Source organism: Arachis stenosperma, chromosome 5 (assembly GCF_014773155.1).
Source record: "Arachis stenosperma cultivar V10309 chromosome 5, arast.V10309.gnm1.PFL2, whole genome shotgun sequence".
Classification (NCBI taxonomy): Eukaryota; Viridiplantae; Streptophyta; class Magnoliopsida; order Fabales; family Fabaceae; genus Arachis; species Arachis stenosperma.
In genome coordinates this window covers 11803003-11821002 of record NC_080381.1, presented here as the reverse complement: position 1 = coordinate 11821002, position 18000 = coordinate 11803003, and the positions used below count along the sequence as shown (strand labels likewise).

At 38.3% G+C, this 18000-nt stretch overlaps 1 protein-coding gene and 1 long non-coding RNA gene across 2 annotated transcripts; one reads left to right on the top strand and one right to left on the bottom strand.

Annotated features, from left to right (window-relative positions):
* Window positions 1-1712: 1712 nt before the first annotated feature.
* On the bottom strand, window positions 1713-5558 carry LOC130980426 (uncharacterized). Its single transcript, XM_057904110.1, has 3 exons — window positions 5445-5558; window positions 2872-2975; window positions 1713-2745 (listed from the first exon to the last, which is right to left on the bottom strand). Exons 1-3 carry the CDS (start codon window positions 5556-5558, stop codon window positions 1713-1715), a joined length of 1251 nt encoding a protein of 416 aa, XP_057760093.1.
* Window positions 5559-6667: 1109 nt separating this feature from the next.
* Window positions 6668-10480, top strand: LOC130982467 (uncharacterized). Its single transcript, XR_009087170.1, has 3 exons — window positions 6668-7366; window positions 7496-7642; window positions 10056-10480. It is a non-coding gene; the product is annotated as an uncharacterized LOC130982467 (long non-coding RNA).
* The last annotated feature ends 7520 nt before the right edge of the window (window positions 10481-18000 follow it).

The following is an 18000-nucleotide window of genomic DNA, read 5'->3' as shown; positions in this document are numbered from 1 at the left end:
GGCAGAGTTCGCTCTGGCAGGAACGCAGTCTATTCAGAGGAAACTCAAGTCTTCTGTTCAAGCCAATAATAAATTTAAGGTTGAAGTTGAATCACTTCGGGAGCAGCTGTCCAGCGTAGATAAGAAGCTCAAAGCTGCCAAGGAGAAAGCTAGAGTTGCCGAGGGGAAGTTGAAGACTTCTTATGCAGCCGTTTCCTGGCTAACCGAGCGAGAGCTGACTTTGGAGGGTCAATTCAATGCTGCTCAGGGTCGGGTGGCTGCATTGGAGAAGGAACGTGACGAGGCTGCCTCATCGGCTAAGGCTGCTCAAACTGAGGCTGCTGAATTTAAGAAGAAGTACAAGGAGACCGTGAAGCAAGGGAAGAGCGTCATATTCATGACTGAAGAGGCTCTTAAAGCCCAAGTGAAGCTCGTGGCTCCTGACTTCGACACGTCGGTAATTGGGGTCTTTAAGACCATTAGGGATGGTAAAATTATTGATATGCCGAAGAAGTGATCTTTGTACTCTTGTATAAATTTTGTAATTTTATGGTTTTGTGAACTTTGTCGTTTTTCATGCTGGGCCTTGTCATTTTGAATACGATAGCCATTTGGTCGGCTTATGATTATCTTTTGTTCCTTGCTTAGTCGACAATGCATTTTCGCTCTATTTCATTACCGTTTTATTGGTATTGGCTTGTCGCCTGTGTTTGTTTACTGTTGTGTTGGTATCTTGACGAAGCCAAGTCGTGGCTTTATTGTTATTGTAGCCGCTTATTATGGTGTTAATTTAGGTGGTTTCCGAGGTGATCAGTCCCGGGTTACCGTGCTGTCGCCGTGTTTACCACTTATCGTAAGAAATTCGTTAACATGGAATATAAGGAAAAAATTGAATTTTGACAAAACTAAATTACAATCATAAAACAACTTTGGTCTTACGGAGCCTGGCAGATCGTCTATTCGGCCCACTTGGTCTAAGAATAAAATCTTCTTAAGTTACTCGCATTACACGTTCTCGGGACTTCCTTGCCGTCAAGTCTTTCCAACTTGTAGGCGCCCCTGCCGACTACTTCCTTTACCCTGTACGGGCCTTTCCAGTTCGCCGCTAGTTTCCCTTCCCCCTGATTCGGTAGCCCGATGTCGTTGCGCCGCAGGACCATGTCATTTTGTTCGCATTCTCTCTTGAGCACTTTTGTGTTGTAGCGTAAGGCCATTCTTTGCTTCAGCGCCGCTTCCGACAAATGGGCCATTTCTCTAGCCTCGTCTATCAGGTCTTTTTCCACAGCTTCTTTAACTCCTCCCAAGAGTAGTCGTGGGCTCGGTTCGCCGACTTCTACAGGTATCATTGCATCCACTCCGTATATCAAGCGAAATGGTGTCTCCCTCGTAGATGATTGCTGAGTTGTGCGCTATGACCAGAGGACTGAAGCAAGCTCGTTAGCCCATGTCCCTTCTTCTTATCAAGTCGCTTTTTGAGGCCTAGCAAGATAATCTTATTCGCGGCCTCAACTTGGCCGTTGGTTTGAGGGTGTTCCACGGATGAGAATTTTTGCTTTATACCCAAACCGGCGAGGAATTCTCCGAACTTCTTATCGGTGAATTGCGTCCCGTTATCGAAGATAACGACCTCAGGGATACCAAACTGAGTTACTACTTGCCTCCACATAAACTTCCGACAATTAGACGAGGATATGCTGGCTAGTGGCTCAGCCCCTATCCACTTGGCTAGTGGCTCAGGAAGACGTAGAAAACTTAATTCGGTTGCACTTGATGCATTTTCTCACGAAGTCTTTAGAATCCTCAATCATTGACGGCCAGTAGTAGCCGGCTCTGATGAGCTTCTTTGCTAGGGCTTTGCCCCTGATGTGGTGACCGCAACATTCTTCATGGACCTCCTTAAGCACATAGTCCATTTGGTCGGGATGCAGGCACTTCAGCAAGGGTTGGCTTAGTCCCATTTTAAACAACTGGCCTTGTATGATTGCATACATGGCCGCCTCCCTTCTCAATGCTCTTGCCAACTTCTCGTCTTCAGGGAGCTTACCGCTTTCCAAGAAGTCAGTGATTGGGTCCATCCAAGAGGGATCTGCCTTTGTTAAATGGAGGGTAACTGCTGGTTCTTTTATCAAGCCTTGGGTGAGAGATCGGTTTTCTGCTCTTGGCTTTGTGCTTGCCAGCTTTGACAAGAGGTCTGCTCGCATGTTCCTCTCTCTCGGGACATGGTGCACCGAGATCTTCTCAAATTCCCTGGTTAATTCTCTGACCTTCTCCAGATATTTTTGCAGCAATGAGTCTCTGGCCTGATATGCTCCACTGATCTGTGAGGTCACGACCTGTGAATCACTACATATTTCCAATCTTGTGGCTCCGACCTCCCTATCCAAGACTAAGCCACCCAGAAGAGCCTCATACTCTACTTGATTGTTTGATACCGGGAATTCAAACTTGATTGACTGTTCATACACGACTCCCGTCGGGCTTTCCAGGATTATCCCGGCTCCCCCGAATGTCTGGTTGGAAGCTCCGTCCACGTAGAGCTTCCACCGTGCACTCAGTGACTCGGTTGGGTCTCCTGTGACTTCCACCAAAAAGTCGGCCATGGCTTGAGCTTTAATCGCATGCCTGGGTTCATACCGTAGGTCGTATTGGGACAGTTCAATAGCCCAAGTCATCATTCTTCCCCCTAGGTCAAGTTTCTGTAGTACATGGCGGATTCCCTGGTCCGTCCTCACAATCACTTGATGACCTTGGAAGTATTGTCGCAATCTACGGGAAGAGGTCAAGAGCGCAAGTGCTAGCTTCTCTAGTTTGCTGTATCTTAACTCTGCTCCTTGCAGTGCTTTGCTCACAAAGTAAATTGGTTGTTGGATCTTTCCTTCTTCTCATACTAACACTGCCGCCATTGCTTCATCGGTTATGGCCAAGTACAAGTATAGCGGTTTCCCGTTCTTTGGCTCACCAAGAACAGGTGGTGTTGCAAGTATCTCCTTGAAATGCTTGAACGCTTCTTCACATGCCAGGGTTCATTCAAATGCTATCCCCTTCCTCACACTACAACAATTTGACAAATTAACGACGAATTTTTGCGAGAAATATGTTTTATCACTAATCTGTCACTAACTTGCGAGGAATTAGTGACGCACTAACGACAAAATTAATGAGTGGTCACAAAATACCTGAACTTGAGAAAAGTGACTGATTAGCGAGAGATTTACGAGTAAATTTGTTTCTCGCAGATTGACTTTTGTGGCTAAAAAAAGAGCGGGAAAAATTTCCTCGCTAATTTGTCACAAGTTAATTAGCGAGTGACAATGTTCTAGCAAATCAGTCGCTTAGGGGTTCAATCGAATAAAAATAAAGTAACGGGTGATATTATTGTCACTATTCCGTCGCAAGTGTTTGATATACAATTAGCGAGAAACAATTCACATACTAGTTCGTCGCTAAATAAACTTTGTGCGAAATGGCTAATTAGTGAGGAACAACGTTCCTAGCTAATCTGTCACGAAGAATTGAAATGCATTTTTGCGATGGATAATTTCCTAGCTAATTTGTCACCAAAGTTTTTATTTTTTAGCAAGCAACTAGTTTCTCGCTAATTTCTCGCATAATATTGTAAAATTCAAAATAAGAGTAGCGACAGAAAACAGTCGTCGCTTTATCGCAACAGATAAATAATTTAGCTAGGGAACTGTTTCTCGCTAATTAGTCGCTAAAGTGGAAATACGGATATTGAGCGTCTAGGACATAAGTAGTGAGAAATTTGCGAGCGTTTAACAACTGACAGAGTTTGGTCACTGATTTCAAGTCGCTGATTAGCGGGCAAAATATATTTGTCGCTAAGTTGTTGCAAGTTTAATTTAGTGAGCGACTTGGCAACTGCAATCTTGTCGCAAAGTAAAAGCTATATCCTACCTATTTTGTAGCAAATTACTCGCTAATCTCGTTGGAAATCCGTCGCAGAGTTATAACAAATCCAAAACTGATCGAGAAAATTTTATAAGTAACTGGTCGCAATTGAGTCACTAATCAAAAGCTTATTTAGTGAGGAATTAGCGACCGTTTAACAACTGATATACTTTTCTCGCTTATTTCATGTTGTTACTAATTTGTCAGAAAAAATATTAGTCCCATGTTACTACTAATCACTAACCACTATATAAATTCATGGAAAATTCATGAAAAAATCATTAAAAAAGTAATACAAATTATTTTAATATAAGATCATTGATATTTATATAAATATTTTCATATTTTTTTAAAAAAATCTTATCTACCTCATAAAATATTTTTTAAAATTTAATTTTTTTAAAAAAAAATCAAAATAAAAATTTGAAAACAAAAGAAAAAAAAGTAATTCAAAAAACAAAAAAGCATTTAATTTCAAAAATGTAAAACATACCTATAATAAGAGCTTTTTTTTATTATTTCAAATAAAAAATTGCGTATAAGCATTATTTCTAATGCTTTAAATCAAAATTTGAAATTTTATTATCGTTACATGAAAAAACTAAAATGAGCCCTATTATATATACTATATATGAGATTTGAGATTGAGAATTTGAGATCTTGTTATACATTGATGCAAGACGTAATCAATATCTATGTATATGAATAGATATATATATATATATATATATATATATATATATATATATATATATATATATAATTAAAATTAATAAATAATACTAACAAACTTGATTTACACATATAATCAAACTTTACAAATAACATATTAAAATTTATAATCATAACACACATATACAAATGTACACTTGCTATTATAGTTGTAAAAATCGAACCGGACCGGTCGGTTCGACTAAAAAATCGGTAAACCAGACTCTAATTCGATTCGATTTACTTCTTAGACCGTTTAAGAAAGAAAACCGATATGAACTGGTAGGAATCGAATCAAACCGGAAAGAACCGGTGCAAACTGGTCTGCGTGAAAAAACTTTTAAAATGTGTCTGCCAGGTCTCGAACCAAGAACCTTGGAGCAAAAATAACCCCCACTTGCCACTGAACCATTTGTTACAAATTACTATATTTAACAAATACTAGTTATATAGTATACAAAATATCTAATTTAATTTAATTTTTATTTTTTTTATTTTTCAAATTAATTATATTTTAATTATATACCATTATTAATATAAATATAAATTTCACTAAAATTCTATCACTAGCTTTTAGTTTTCAAGATTATTGCTGAATTTGTCTTAAATCTCTAAAAAATTTAGGATTTATTTGATTTGTGTTTTTATTTTTAATATTTTTTGTATTTTGAATTTCGTAAAAAAAAAAGTAAAAATAATAAAATTTTATTTTCTACTTTTACCTGCTATTTTTATTTTTTCTTTGCAAAATCTAAAAAATAAAAATACTAAAAATAAAAATAAAAAATAAAAACCCAAATCAAATGTATCATTAGCAGTAGAAAATAAAAGGCCAATAGTATTACCTGTATGAGGGCACTCCACCCCTCTCTTTTCCTCTGAAAATTCAAATTGGAGAACCCTAGTGCCAAACCTCCTTTGAACGCAGTCGTAGCAGCCCACCATTCCTCTTCAGTCATCGTCGAACTCTTCTCCTCCAGGGACAAACCGTGGGTGCAACATCGCGCGTGGAAGCTTTGTTCGGCGGTTCAGCCCTATTCAATTTGTTCCTCCTGTTGTTGCTGTCGTCGAAAGCTCTCCTCTCCTCTCATTTGAGCTCTCTCTCTTTCTCTCTCTCTCTCTTTCGCCGGCAGTACCCATTGTAACATCTCGCATTTTTTAAAAATCTAAATATAAATAGATTGGGATTTTATTTTATTAAATTTAAACTTTATAATTTTAGAAATTATTTTATTAGAAATAATTAAATAGATTCGGAGATAACTTCATTTTTAAATCAAATAAGATTCTTAAGTAATTTTATCATAATGGAACATTTTCATAATTTTAGTGATTGAAAAATAAGTAAGAATTGTATAATTTAATTTAAGTGATTTCTATTATGAATAAGCTATGACTTATTATTAATTTGAACTCCTTATTTTGTAAACTAATCTATTAAGAATAATCAAATTAGTTTTATTAATATTTGGAGTTAAGATAATTAATATTCTTGTGCAAATTTTTATAATTGGTTATTTGAAATTAAAACTCAGCAATAAAAGTATTATATAATTTAATTTAAGAAATTTGTATTATGATTAAATTACGATTAATTTTATTAAATTGAACTCTTAGAGATTAATTTATTAGAAATGATTAAATTAATTTTTATAAATACTTTGAGTTTAAGTTAGTTAACGTGTATGTACAATTTTTATTATAATTAGTTATTTTATACAAATTGAAATTAAAATCTTGGTAATAGAGAGATTATGAAAGATTATGACATATAATTTGAATAATTGATTTTCTCACATTTAAACTGTATTTTATAAAATGTAATTAGTATATTTACTTTATGATTTAAATTAAAGATAATCATTTGAGTTCATTGATATATTAATAAATAAAATTTTACGTATTTAAAAATAATCTTTACAGTATTATATTTAATTTTTGAATTGTTATTTTATTTCAAATACCTTTATAAAATTATTATATTATTAATACATATTTTATCCTAACCTAAAAGTTCCAAATAAAACCCTAATTCCATTAATCCCTAAATCAAAACAAGCAAAACATACACACAGAAGGGGAAGAAAAGAAACGGGGGAAACAGAGAGGGGGAAACGGGAATAAGAGGAAGGAGAAGAGAGGGACGGGATGGAAGGGAAGGCGCCGGGAAGACCGTCGTCGCCGTCGCCGTCAGGTGAAGGTGGAGGAGTGCTGAGAGAGAGTCGGACGTGAGGAAGGAGAAGAGAGATTGAGAGAGGGAGACGGAGAGCTCGAGAGCAAGGAAGGGGAGGAAGGTTGCTCCCGTCATCACCGCCGATTCCGCCTAGACCGCCGCCGTCGCCATTGAGGGAGTCACTGCCTCGGAATCCTAACCGTCGCTGCTGTCAGAAGAACGAACCTGGAAGGAAAAGGACGAGGTCTGTTCTCGCACTGTCCTACTCCGCCGCCGCCGCTGCCGTCGATTGGGGTCACACCATTGCTGTTGCGCCTTGTTTTCTTTGATTGAGCCACTGTTGAGAGTCTGCCGTCAGAGAAGCATCGTCGGCATTGCTGCTGTGAACTATTTCAGCTACTGCGCTGGTATTGCTCGGTCACCACCGCCTCCTTCGTCCTTGTCTCTGAATTCTGTACCATTCACGACCTATTTTGATTATTGTTATTCTTGCTTGCCGCTTCTGCCTCTGTCGATCGAACAGAATGTGAGAAGGGAGAGGAGTTGTGTTCTTTTGCTGTCGTCGTCGTTGCCGAAACCAGGACAAATTTACCGGTAACCCTGTTGTTTCCATTCTTGAATTTGCGCTACTTCCATTTTGTTCCTTAGTCTTTTTCTGTTCTGGTAAAGAAAACCCATGTCTCCGTTTAACACTCCTGCTCTGCCTTCTTTGTTTGCTGATAGAACTATCATAGGAGATAGTGTTGATGATAATAAAGAACTGTTAGAGTTGCTGCTGCTGCTGCTAGTTTGGTTCGAGTCTGTTGCTGCTACAAACTAAAACAAAAGAGGGGTTTGCTGCGCTTAATTATCGAATTTCGGCTAATCGAGGTAGGGGGTTAATTTAAGAATGCCGACAAAGTTTATTGGATAACTGCAAATAGGTATAATAGTTGTGAGTGATTGATTGATTATATGAATGTTGAATTGTGGCTGAGATTGTGATTGGAATGATTGAGATTTTGGTTGGAACTTTGATTGAATTCGTTGATTTTGTGAAATTGATCATGCTTGGTTTATGAATTGTTTGATGAGAGATTGTTGTGAATTCTGTATTTTGATGGATTAAATTGAAATTTTTGTTAATTGTTATTAAACTGGTTATATGATTATTGTAATGTACTTAGTTGGTGATTGATTGGAGTTGGGTTTAGAGGATATTTGGAGGAATGAATCTTGAAATGTTGAATTGATTGCTGAGAATCTGAGTTTTGAAATTAAATGGAAACTTTGGAAGTAAATCAGATATTCAACAGTAATCAAAATGATAAGAGAGTAAAAGCTAAGTAAACTAGGATGAAATTCGTTGTTGGAATTTAATTTTGAGAAGTTTGAATTAGCTGGAGAATTAGTTGTGATTTTCAAAGTTAAACTGAAAAATCTGATTTCCTGCATTATCTTTACATGAAATCGGTAACTTTGAAAAGCTATAACTAATTCTATGATGATCGGAATTGCGTGAGACCAAGTCTAGACTAAGCTTGGAAATATAAGGAGCTGGATTGGGGAATTTAAGACCTTTTTGTTAAGTATATGATTTATGGTGAATTTTTGAGTTATGGTTGTGGAATCTGATTTTTACTGCAGAATTTTTAGAACAGCAGTAACTTGTTGGCTTTGCTGTGTGTGTTTCGAATTGAATTTTGAAATGGAACCAATTTTAAATGAAACTTTAGTCCTATTATTTTAATGCCGTAAAATTTCAGAACGGTTGGACTTGTAGTTTTGAAGATATGAATTTTTGAAAGATGATGCATTATGCAGTAAAAGTCAGATTCTGTTTTCTTAAATCAGTAACTTTGAGAGTTTATAACTTTGGATTCTGGATAGTTATTGAGATGGAACTAATTGAAGGTGAAATTTAAGTATGTTTAGCATATTTAATTTAAATTTCAGGGCTGTCAATGTTTTAATGGGTAAGTTATGGGATTTGGAAGAGGATATGTTCATTAACTTTTAAAACAGAATTCTGCAGAAAATTACTCAACTTCTAAGTTATATAACTCCTTCATTAAAAACGATATTGATCTGGAGCCAATTGGAAAAGAAACTTGGATGAGTGAAGTTGAATCACATTAATTTTCAAGGTCATTGGATTTAACTTGGATTTTATATTGAATTTTGAATATCACATGCTGCTGCTGTTTTCTGATTTTAAGATGCTACAGAGCAGTTACGGTTTTGCTTCTATTCCCAAAGCTAGAGTAAGCAAAAAATTATGATTTTTCGTTTAATAGAAAGCTTAATTCGAGACGATCATATGGATATAAAGTTTGTGCAATTTTGAATTCATTTGATATTTTAAAAACAAAATTGAAATTAGGCTGCCAATGTTGTTTTGGTAACTACCCTGGGTATAGGGTTTAAAAATTGATTTTTACACTATTATCAAGTATTTTGAGAATATATTGTTGTGGTACTTGCTGATAAAAGGTTGGTGAAATGTTGAGAAAGAGGGAATCCGTATGGGTGGCTAAGTTCTATATTTTTAGAGGAGGTTATGTTCGAATTTTTATAAAAGTATAAGGTTGTAATTAAAACGAATATTTAAGACTTGTTTAAAGACGATAACTTTGCTGATTCTTTTGAGAAAAGATTATTTGGTTTATGAAGTTGTTGGCAAGGGCATGGAAAGATGGTTAATATCCTCTACTGATTTAGTTGGTTGAACTTGCACAAATTGCTACTGTAGAGTGATGTTATTGAACCTGTTTTCTGATGCAATCTCTTTTAATGGGAATCAATTGTTTGATTTTTGGTCAGTGTTAAATAGTCAATTATTGTACTCTTTTTTTTCAACGTCTCTTATCAATTATTCAGCTATTTACTGGCTCATGCTATTTTCGACTCACCCTGTTCTCTTTTGTTGAGAGAAGCTGAAAATGAATCCTATTTGTGTTTCTTGGTAAAGTTTTTACTTTAATTTCTCATCTTGCTTTCTTCTATTTGATTCTGTTGTTTATCTTGATTAATTTCTTTTGCGTGCAAACAAGAATCACATGATGTTGTGTAGTGTAGTGCAGTGCCTTTGATTTTGACTGTTGTTGGATTCTTTATAATTATGAAAGTTCTTTTCTTTTTTTTTTTGTTGAATTTCTTGCTACTTCTTTGGTGATCATCTTCTATGAATCCATTTATGGAATTTCATCATGTGTTAGTTTGGCTTATAGTTCTATGACCTCGTGTATGGACACAAAATTTTCCATTTTTCTATTGATTCGTGTTGCTTTTCTGTAATCTGCAGAACTGATGAGGTAATCAACACTCAATTGATGGTTTCTCGGTAAATTCTCCAAAAATGGATCAAGCATTTTTCTCCATATTTCAGCTGGAAACAAAGAGGTTGTTATGGCTTATTGGCATTACATTTGCAGTATGTAAATTAAATTATTAGCGTTATTATAGAATTGTAATTTTTTTAATTATAATTATAGCATGTAAATAATTTATGTAAATCAATAAAAAAATCAATTCTTTTTATACTTTCTTATTTTCTCCCTTCAAAAGTGTGGCTGTCTCCTATTGGCACGCTTTCGAAGCGTAGCTAACACTAACTCAATCGGCACGTTTATAAAAAAGCGTGGTGAAAAAATATCGCTGCACTTTTTGCATATTTGGAATGCTTTAAAAGCGTAGCAAAAGCCAGATTTTCTTGTAGTGTGAGATACTTATCGATTTGTTACTAGTTTAAAAGGAATTTGCGATGACATTTTGCGATAGTATTACAACTAATTGACTACAGATTATTTCCTAGCAAATTTGCGATTATTTCATAACTCTACTTTCTCACTTCGAATAGCTTTGGTTTAGCGACAAAATTTCTACAAATTTGATTAATGATTTTTTAAAGATTAGCTATAGATTTGCTACAAAATGTGACAGATTTGCGATCATATTAGCAGACAACTTGCGACGAGTTAGTTTCAGAAAAATTCCTCTCGAATTAGCGTCAACTAATCATTCCATTTTGTCTTCGAAGTTAGCTTGCATTTAGCGATGAGTCTACTGCAGTAAAGTTTTATGCTAATTAGCGACTACTGTTTTGTCTATTTCTTTTATGGAATTAGCTTTTACTTTAGTGATGGATTTGCGACTATCTATTCAGTAGCTAAAAAACTTTTCGATGAATTAGCGATTGTTGTGTTTGCCTCATTGATTTGTGACTTGTAATCAGCGAGGAAAGCATTAGTTGCTAGGTAGTAGCTTATCCGTCACAAATTATATTTTGCGTCGGATTAGGGACGATTTTACGATTCTTTTTGTGGTAGCTAATCGGCCATATTCTTGTAGTGTCATCAAGTTGAAGAATGGTAGAGCTTTAGCAGCCGACGCCCCGAGGAAGCGAGACAATGCGGTGAGCCTTCCTGTCAACCTCTGAACGTTTTTGATGCACCCTGCGCTCTTCATTTGGAGTATTGCTTCATACTTTTCTGGGTTAGCCTCCACCTCTCTTTGGGTCATCATAAACCCCAAGAATTTTCCTGCTTCCATGCCGAAGGTGCACTTGAGCGGATTGAGTCTCATGCCGTGTTGTCAGAGGGAGGCGAATACATTTTCTAGATCGCTTATGAGGTCCTCTGGTCGAGTGGTCTTCACGAGGACATCGTCTACGTATACTTCCACTGTTTTGCCTATAAGGTTGCAGAATATCTTGTTCATCAACCTTTGGTATGTGGCCCCTATGTTCTTGGTGCACGAAATTGTGATCACTACTTTTCACAACTCGAATAATCCCTAGTAATGGCTCCAAAGACTTGGTGCTCAATACCATGGTATAAACACAACTTCGCACAACTAACCAGCAAGTGCACTGGGTCGTCCAAGTAATAAACCTTACGCGAGTAAGGGTCGATCCCACGGAGATTGTTGGTATGAAGCAAGCTATGGTCACCTTGTAAATCTTAGTCAGGCAGACTCAGATGGTTATAGATGAAATATGAATAAAAGATAAAGATAGGGATACTTATGCAATTCATTGGTAAGAACTTCAGATAAGCGAATGGAGATGCTTTGTCCCTTCCGTCTTTCTGCCTTCCTACTGTCTTCATCCAATCCTTCTTACTCCTTTCCATGGCAAGCTTATGCAAGGGTTTCACCGTTGTCAGTGGCTACCTCCCATCCTCTCAGTGAAAATGTTCAACGCACCCTGTCACGGCACGGCTATCCAGCTGTCGGTTCTCGATCATGTCGGAATAGAATCCAGTGATTCTTTTGCGTCTGTCACTAACGCCCCACAATCGCGAGTTTGAAGCACGTCACAGTCATTCAATCATTGAATCCTACTCAGAATACCACAGACAAGGTTAGACCTTCCGGATTCTCTTGAATGCCGCCATCAGTTCTGGCCTATACCACGAAGACTCTGATCTCACGGAATGGCTGGCTCGTTTGTCAGGCGATCAACCATGCATCGTGTATCAGGAATCCAAGAGATATTCACCCAATCTAAGGTAGAACGGAGGTGGTTTTCAGTCACACGTTCATAGGTGAGAATGATGATGAGTGTCACGGATCATCACATTCATCAAGTTGAAGAACAAGTGATATCTTGGAACAAGAACAAGCGGAATTGAATAGAAGAACAATAGTAATTGCATTAATACTCGAGGTACAGCAGAGCTCCACACCTTAATCTATGGTGTGTAGAAACTCTACCGTTGAAAATACATAAGAACAAGAGTGATCATTGGTTTCGGCCCCAGAGAGGGAACCAGAAGAACCAAGATGAAAATACAATAGTAGAAGGTCCTATTTATAGGGAACTAGTAGCTTAAGAATTACAAAGATGAGTAAATGACATAAAAATCCACTTCCGGGCCCACTTGGTGTGTGCTTGGGCTGAGCATTGAAGCATTTTCGTGTAGAGACTCTTCTTGGAGTTAAACGCCAGCTTTTGTGCCAGTTTGGGCTTTAACTCCCACTTTGGTGCCAGTTCCAGCGTTTAACGCTGGGAATTCTGAAGGTGACTTTGAACGCTGGTTTGGGCCATCAAATCTTGGGCAAAGTATGGACTATCATATATTGCTGGAAAGCCCAGGATGTCTACTTTTCAACGCCGTTGAGAGCACGCCAATTGGGCTTCTGTAGCTCCAGAAAATCCACTTCGAGTGCAGGGAGGTCAGAATCCAACAGCATCTGCAGTCCTTTTCAGTCTCTGAATCAGATTTTTGCTCAGGTCCCTCAATTTCAGCCAGAAAATACCTGAAATCACAGAAAAACACACAAACTCATAGTAAAGTCCATAAAAGTGAATTTTAACTAAAAACTAATAAAAATATACTAAAAACAAACTAAAACATACTAAAAACATACTAAAAACAATGCCAAAAAGCGTACAAATTATCCGCTCATCACAACACCAAACTTAAATTGTTGCTTGTCCTCAAGCAACTGAAAATCAAATAAGATAAAAAGAAGAGAATATGCAATGAATTACAAAAACATCTATGAAGATCAGTATTAATTAGATGAGCGGGGCTTTTAGCTTTTTGCCTGTGAACAGTTTTGGCATCTCACTTTATCCTTTGAAATTCAGAATGATTGGCTTCTTTAGGAACTCAGAATCCGGATAGTGTTATTGATTCTCCTAGTTAAGTATGATGATTCTTGAACACAACTACTTTATGAGTCTTGGCCGTGGCCCAAAGCACTCTGTCTTCCAATATTACCACCGGATACATACATGCCACAGACACATAATTGGGTGAACCTTTTCAGATTGTGACTCAGCTTTGCTAGAGTCCCCAATTAGAGGTGTCCAGGGTTCTTAAGCACACTTTTTTTGTCTTGGATCACAACTTTATTTCTTTCTTTTTCTTTCTTTTTCTCCCTTTTTTTTCGTTTTTTTCTCTTTTTTTTTGTTTTTTGTTTGTATTCACTGCTTTTTCTTGCTTCAAGAATCATTTTTATGATTTTTCAGATCATCAGTAACATGTCTCCTTTTTCATCATTCTTTCAAGAGCCAACAACTTTAACATTCATGAACCACAAATTCAAAAGACATATGCACTGTTCAAGCATACATTCAGAAAACAAAAGTATTGCCACCACATCAAAATAATTAATCTGTTTATAAAATTCAAAATTCATGCAATTCTTCTCTTTTTCAATTAAGAACATTGTTTATTTAAGAAAGGTGATGGATTCATAGGACATTCATAACTTTAAGGCATAGACACTAAGACACTAATGATCATAAGACACAAACATGGATAAACATAAGCATGAAAATTCGAAAAACAAGAAAATAAAGAACAAGGAGATTAAAGAACGGGTCCACCTTAGTGATGGCGGCTTGTTCTTCCTCTTGAAGATCTTATGGAGTGCTTGAGCTCCTCAATGTCTCTTCTTTGTCTTTGTTGTTCCTCTCTCATGATTCTTTGATCTTCTCTAATTTCATGGAGGAGGATGGAATGTTCTTGGTGCTCCACCCTTAGTTGTCCCATGTTGGAACTCAATTCTCCTAGGGAGGTGTTAATTTGCTCCCAATAGTCTTGTGGAGGAAAGTGCATCCCTTGAGGCATCTCAGGGATCTCATGATGAGAGGGGTCTCTTGTTTGTTCCATTCTTTTCTTAGTAATGGGCTTGTCCTCATCAATGAGGATGTCTCCTTCTATGTCAACTCCAACTGAATAACAGAGGTGACAAATGAGATGAGGAAAGGCTAACCTTGCTAAGGTAGAGGACTTGTCCGCCACCTTATAGAGTTCTTGGGCTATAACCTCATGAACTTCCACTTCTTCTCCAATCATGATGCTATGGATCATGATGGCCCGGTCTAGAGTAACTTCAGACCGGTTGCTAGTGGGAATGATTGAGCATTGGATAAACTCCAACCATCCCCTAGCCACGGGCTTGAGGTCATGCCTTCTTAATTGAACCGGCTTTCCTCTTGAATCTCTCTTCCATTGGGCGCCCTCTTCACAAATGTCAGTGAGGACTTGGTCCAACCTTTGATCAAAGTTGACCCTTCTTGTGTAAGGATGTTCATCTCCTTGCATCATGGGCAATTGAATGCCAACCTTACATTTTCTGGACTAAAATCTAAGTATTTCCCCCGAACCATTGTAAGCCAATTCTTTGGGTTCGGGTTCACACTTTGATCATGGTTCTTGGTGATCCATGCATTGGCATAGAACTCTTGAACCATTAAGATTTCGACTTGTTGAATGGGGTTGGTAAGAACTTCCCAACCTCTTCTTCGAATCTCATGTCGGATCTCTAGATATTCACTCTTTTTGAGTTTGAAAGGGACCTCGGGGATCACCTTCTTCAAGGCCACAACTTCATAGAAGTGGTCTTGATGCACCCTTGAGATGAATCTCTCCATCTCCCATGACTCGGAGGTGGAAGCTTTTGCCTTCCCTTTCCTCTTCCTAGAGGTTTCTCCGGCCTTGGATGCCATAAATGGTTATGGAAAAACAAAAAGCAACGCTTTTACCACACCAAACTTAAAAGGTTTGCTCGTCCTCGAGCAAAAGAAGAAAGAAGAGAGTAGAAGGAGAAGAAATGGAGGAGAGGGAGATGGCTTTGTGGTTCAGCCAAAAGGGGAAGAAGTAGTGTTTAGTGTGTGTGAAAATGAAGGAGTGAGGATGGGTTTATATAGGGGTGGGGGGAGGGGTAGGGTTCGGCCATTATGGGTGGGTTTGGGAGGGAAAGTGGTTTGAATTTTGAATGGTGAGGTAGGTGGGGTTTTATGAAGGATGGATGTGAGTGGTGAAGAGAAAGATGGGATTTGATAGGTGAAGGTCTTTTGGGGAAGAGGTATTGAGGTGATTGGTGAATGGGTGAAGAAGAAAGAGGGTGGTGGGGTTGGTGGGGATCCTGTGCGGTCCACAGATCCTGAGGTGTCAAGGAAAAGTCATCCCTGCACCAAATGGCATGCAAAAATGCGTTTTGAGCCAATTCTGGCGTTAAACGCCGGGCTGGTGCCCATTTCTGGCGTTTAACGCCAAGTGCTTGCCCATATCTGGCGTTTAACGCCAGTCTGGTGCCCCTTTCTGGCGTTAAACGCCCAGAATGGTGCCAGACTGGGCGTTAAACGCCCATCTGCTAGCCTTACTGGCGTTTAAACGCCAGTAGGTTCTTCCTCCAGGGTGTGCTGTTTTTCTTCCTGTTTTTCATTCTATTTTTGCTTTTTCAATTGATTTTGTGACTTCTCATGATCATCAACCTACAGAAAACATAAAATAACAAAGAAAAATAGATAAAATATAACATTGGGTTGCCTCCCAACAAGCGCTTCTTTAATGTCAGTAGCTTGACAGTGGGCTCTCATGGAGCCTCACAAATACTCAGAGCAATGTTGGAACCTCCCAACACCAAACTTAGAGTTTGAATGTGGGGGTTCAACACCAAACTTAGAGTTTGGTTGTGGCTTCCCAACACCAAACTTAGAGTTTGACTGTGGGGGCTCTGTTTGACTCTGTTTTGAGAGAAGCTTTTCATGCTTCCTCTCCATGGTGACAGAGGGATATCCTTGAGCCTTAAACACAAAGGATTCTTCATTCACTTGAATGATCAATTCTCCTCTGTCCACATCAATCACAGCCTTTGCTGTGGCTAAGAAGGGTCTGCCAAGGATGATGGATTCATCCATGCACTTCCCAGTCTCTAGGACTATGAAATCAGCAGGGATGTAATGGTCTTCAATCTTCACCAAAACATCCTCTACAAGTCCATAAGCTTGTTTTCTTGAGTTGTCTGCCATCTCTAGTGAGATTCTTGCAGCTTGTACCTCAAAGATCCCTAGCTTCTCTATTACAGAGAGAGGCATGAGGTTTACACTTGACCCTAAGTCACACAGAGCCTTCTTGAAGGTCATGGTGCCTATGGTACAAGGTATTGAAAACTTCCCAGGATCCTGTCTCTTTTGAGGTAATTTCTGCCTAGACAAGTCATCCAGTTCTTTGGTGAGCAGAGGGGGTTCATCCTCCCAAGTCTCATTTCCAAATAATTTGTCATTTAGCTTCATGATTGCTCCAAGGTATTTAGCAACTTGCTCTTCAGTGACATACTCATCCTCTTCAGAGGAAGAATACTCATCAGAGCTCATGAATGGCAGAAGTAAGTCCCATGGAATCTCTATGGTCTCATTTTGAGCCTCAGATTCCCATGGTTCCTCATTGGGGAACTCAATGGAGGCCAGTGCACGCCCATTGAGGTCTTCCTCAGTGGCGTTCACGGCCTCTTCATCCTCTTCAAATTCGGCCATGTTGATGGCTTTGCACTCTCCTTTTGGATTTTCTTCTGTATTGCTTGGAAGAGTACTAGGAGGGAGTTCAGTAATTTTCTTGCTCAGCTGACCCACTTGTGCCTCCAAATTTCTAATGGAGGACCTTGTTTCAGTCATGAAACTTTGAGTGGTTTTGATTAGATCAGATACCATGGTTGCTAAGTCAGAGGTGTTCTGCTTAGAACTCTCTGTCTGTTGTTGAGAAGATGATGGAAAAGGCTTGCCATTGCTAAACCTGTTTCTTCCACCATTATTATTGTTGAAACCTTGTTGAGGTCTCTGTTGATCCTTCCATGAATGATTTGGATGATTTCTCCATGAAGGATTGTAGGTGTTTCCATAGGGTTCTCCCATGTAATTCACCTCTTCCATTGAAGGGTTCTCAGGATCATAAGCTTCTTCTTCAGATGAAGCTCCCTTAGTACTGCTTGGTGCATTTTGCATTCCAGACAGACTTTGAGAAATCATATTGACTTGTTGAGTCAATATTTTGTTCTGAGCCAATATGGCATTCAGAGTGTCAATCTCAAGAACTCCTTTCTTCTGATTAGTCCCATTATTCACAGGATTCCTTTCAGAAGTGTACATGAATTGGTTATTTGCAACCATTTCAATCAGCTCTTGAGCTTCTGTAGGCGTCTTCTTCAGATGAAGAGATCCTCCAGCAGAGCTATCCAAAGACATCTTGGATAGTTCAGAGAGACCATCATAGAAAATACCTATGATGCTCCATTCAGAAAGCATGTCAGAGGGACACTTTCTGATTAATTGTTTGTATCTTTCCCAAGCTTCATAGAGGGATTCTCCTTCCTTCTGTCTGAAGGTTTGGACTTCCACTCTAAGCTTACTCAATTTTTGAGGTGGAAAGAACTTTGCCAAGAAGGCATTGACTAGCTTTTTCCAAGAGTTCAGGCTTTCTTTAGGTTGTGAGTCCAACCATATTCTAGCTCTGTCT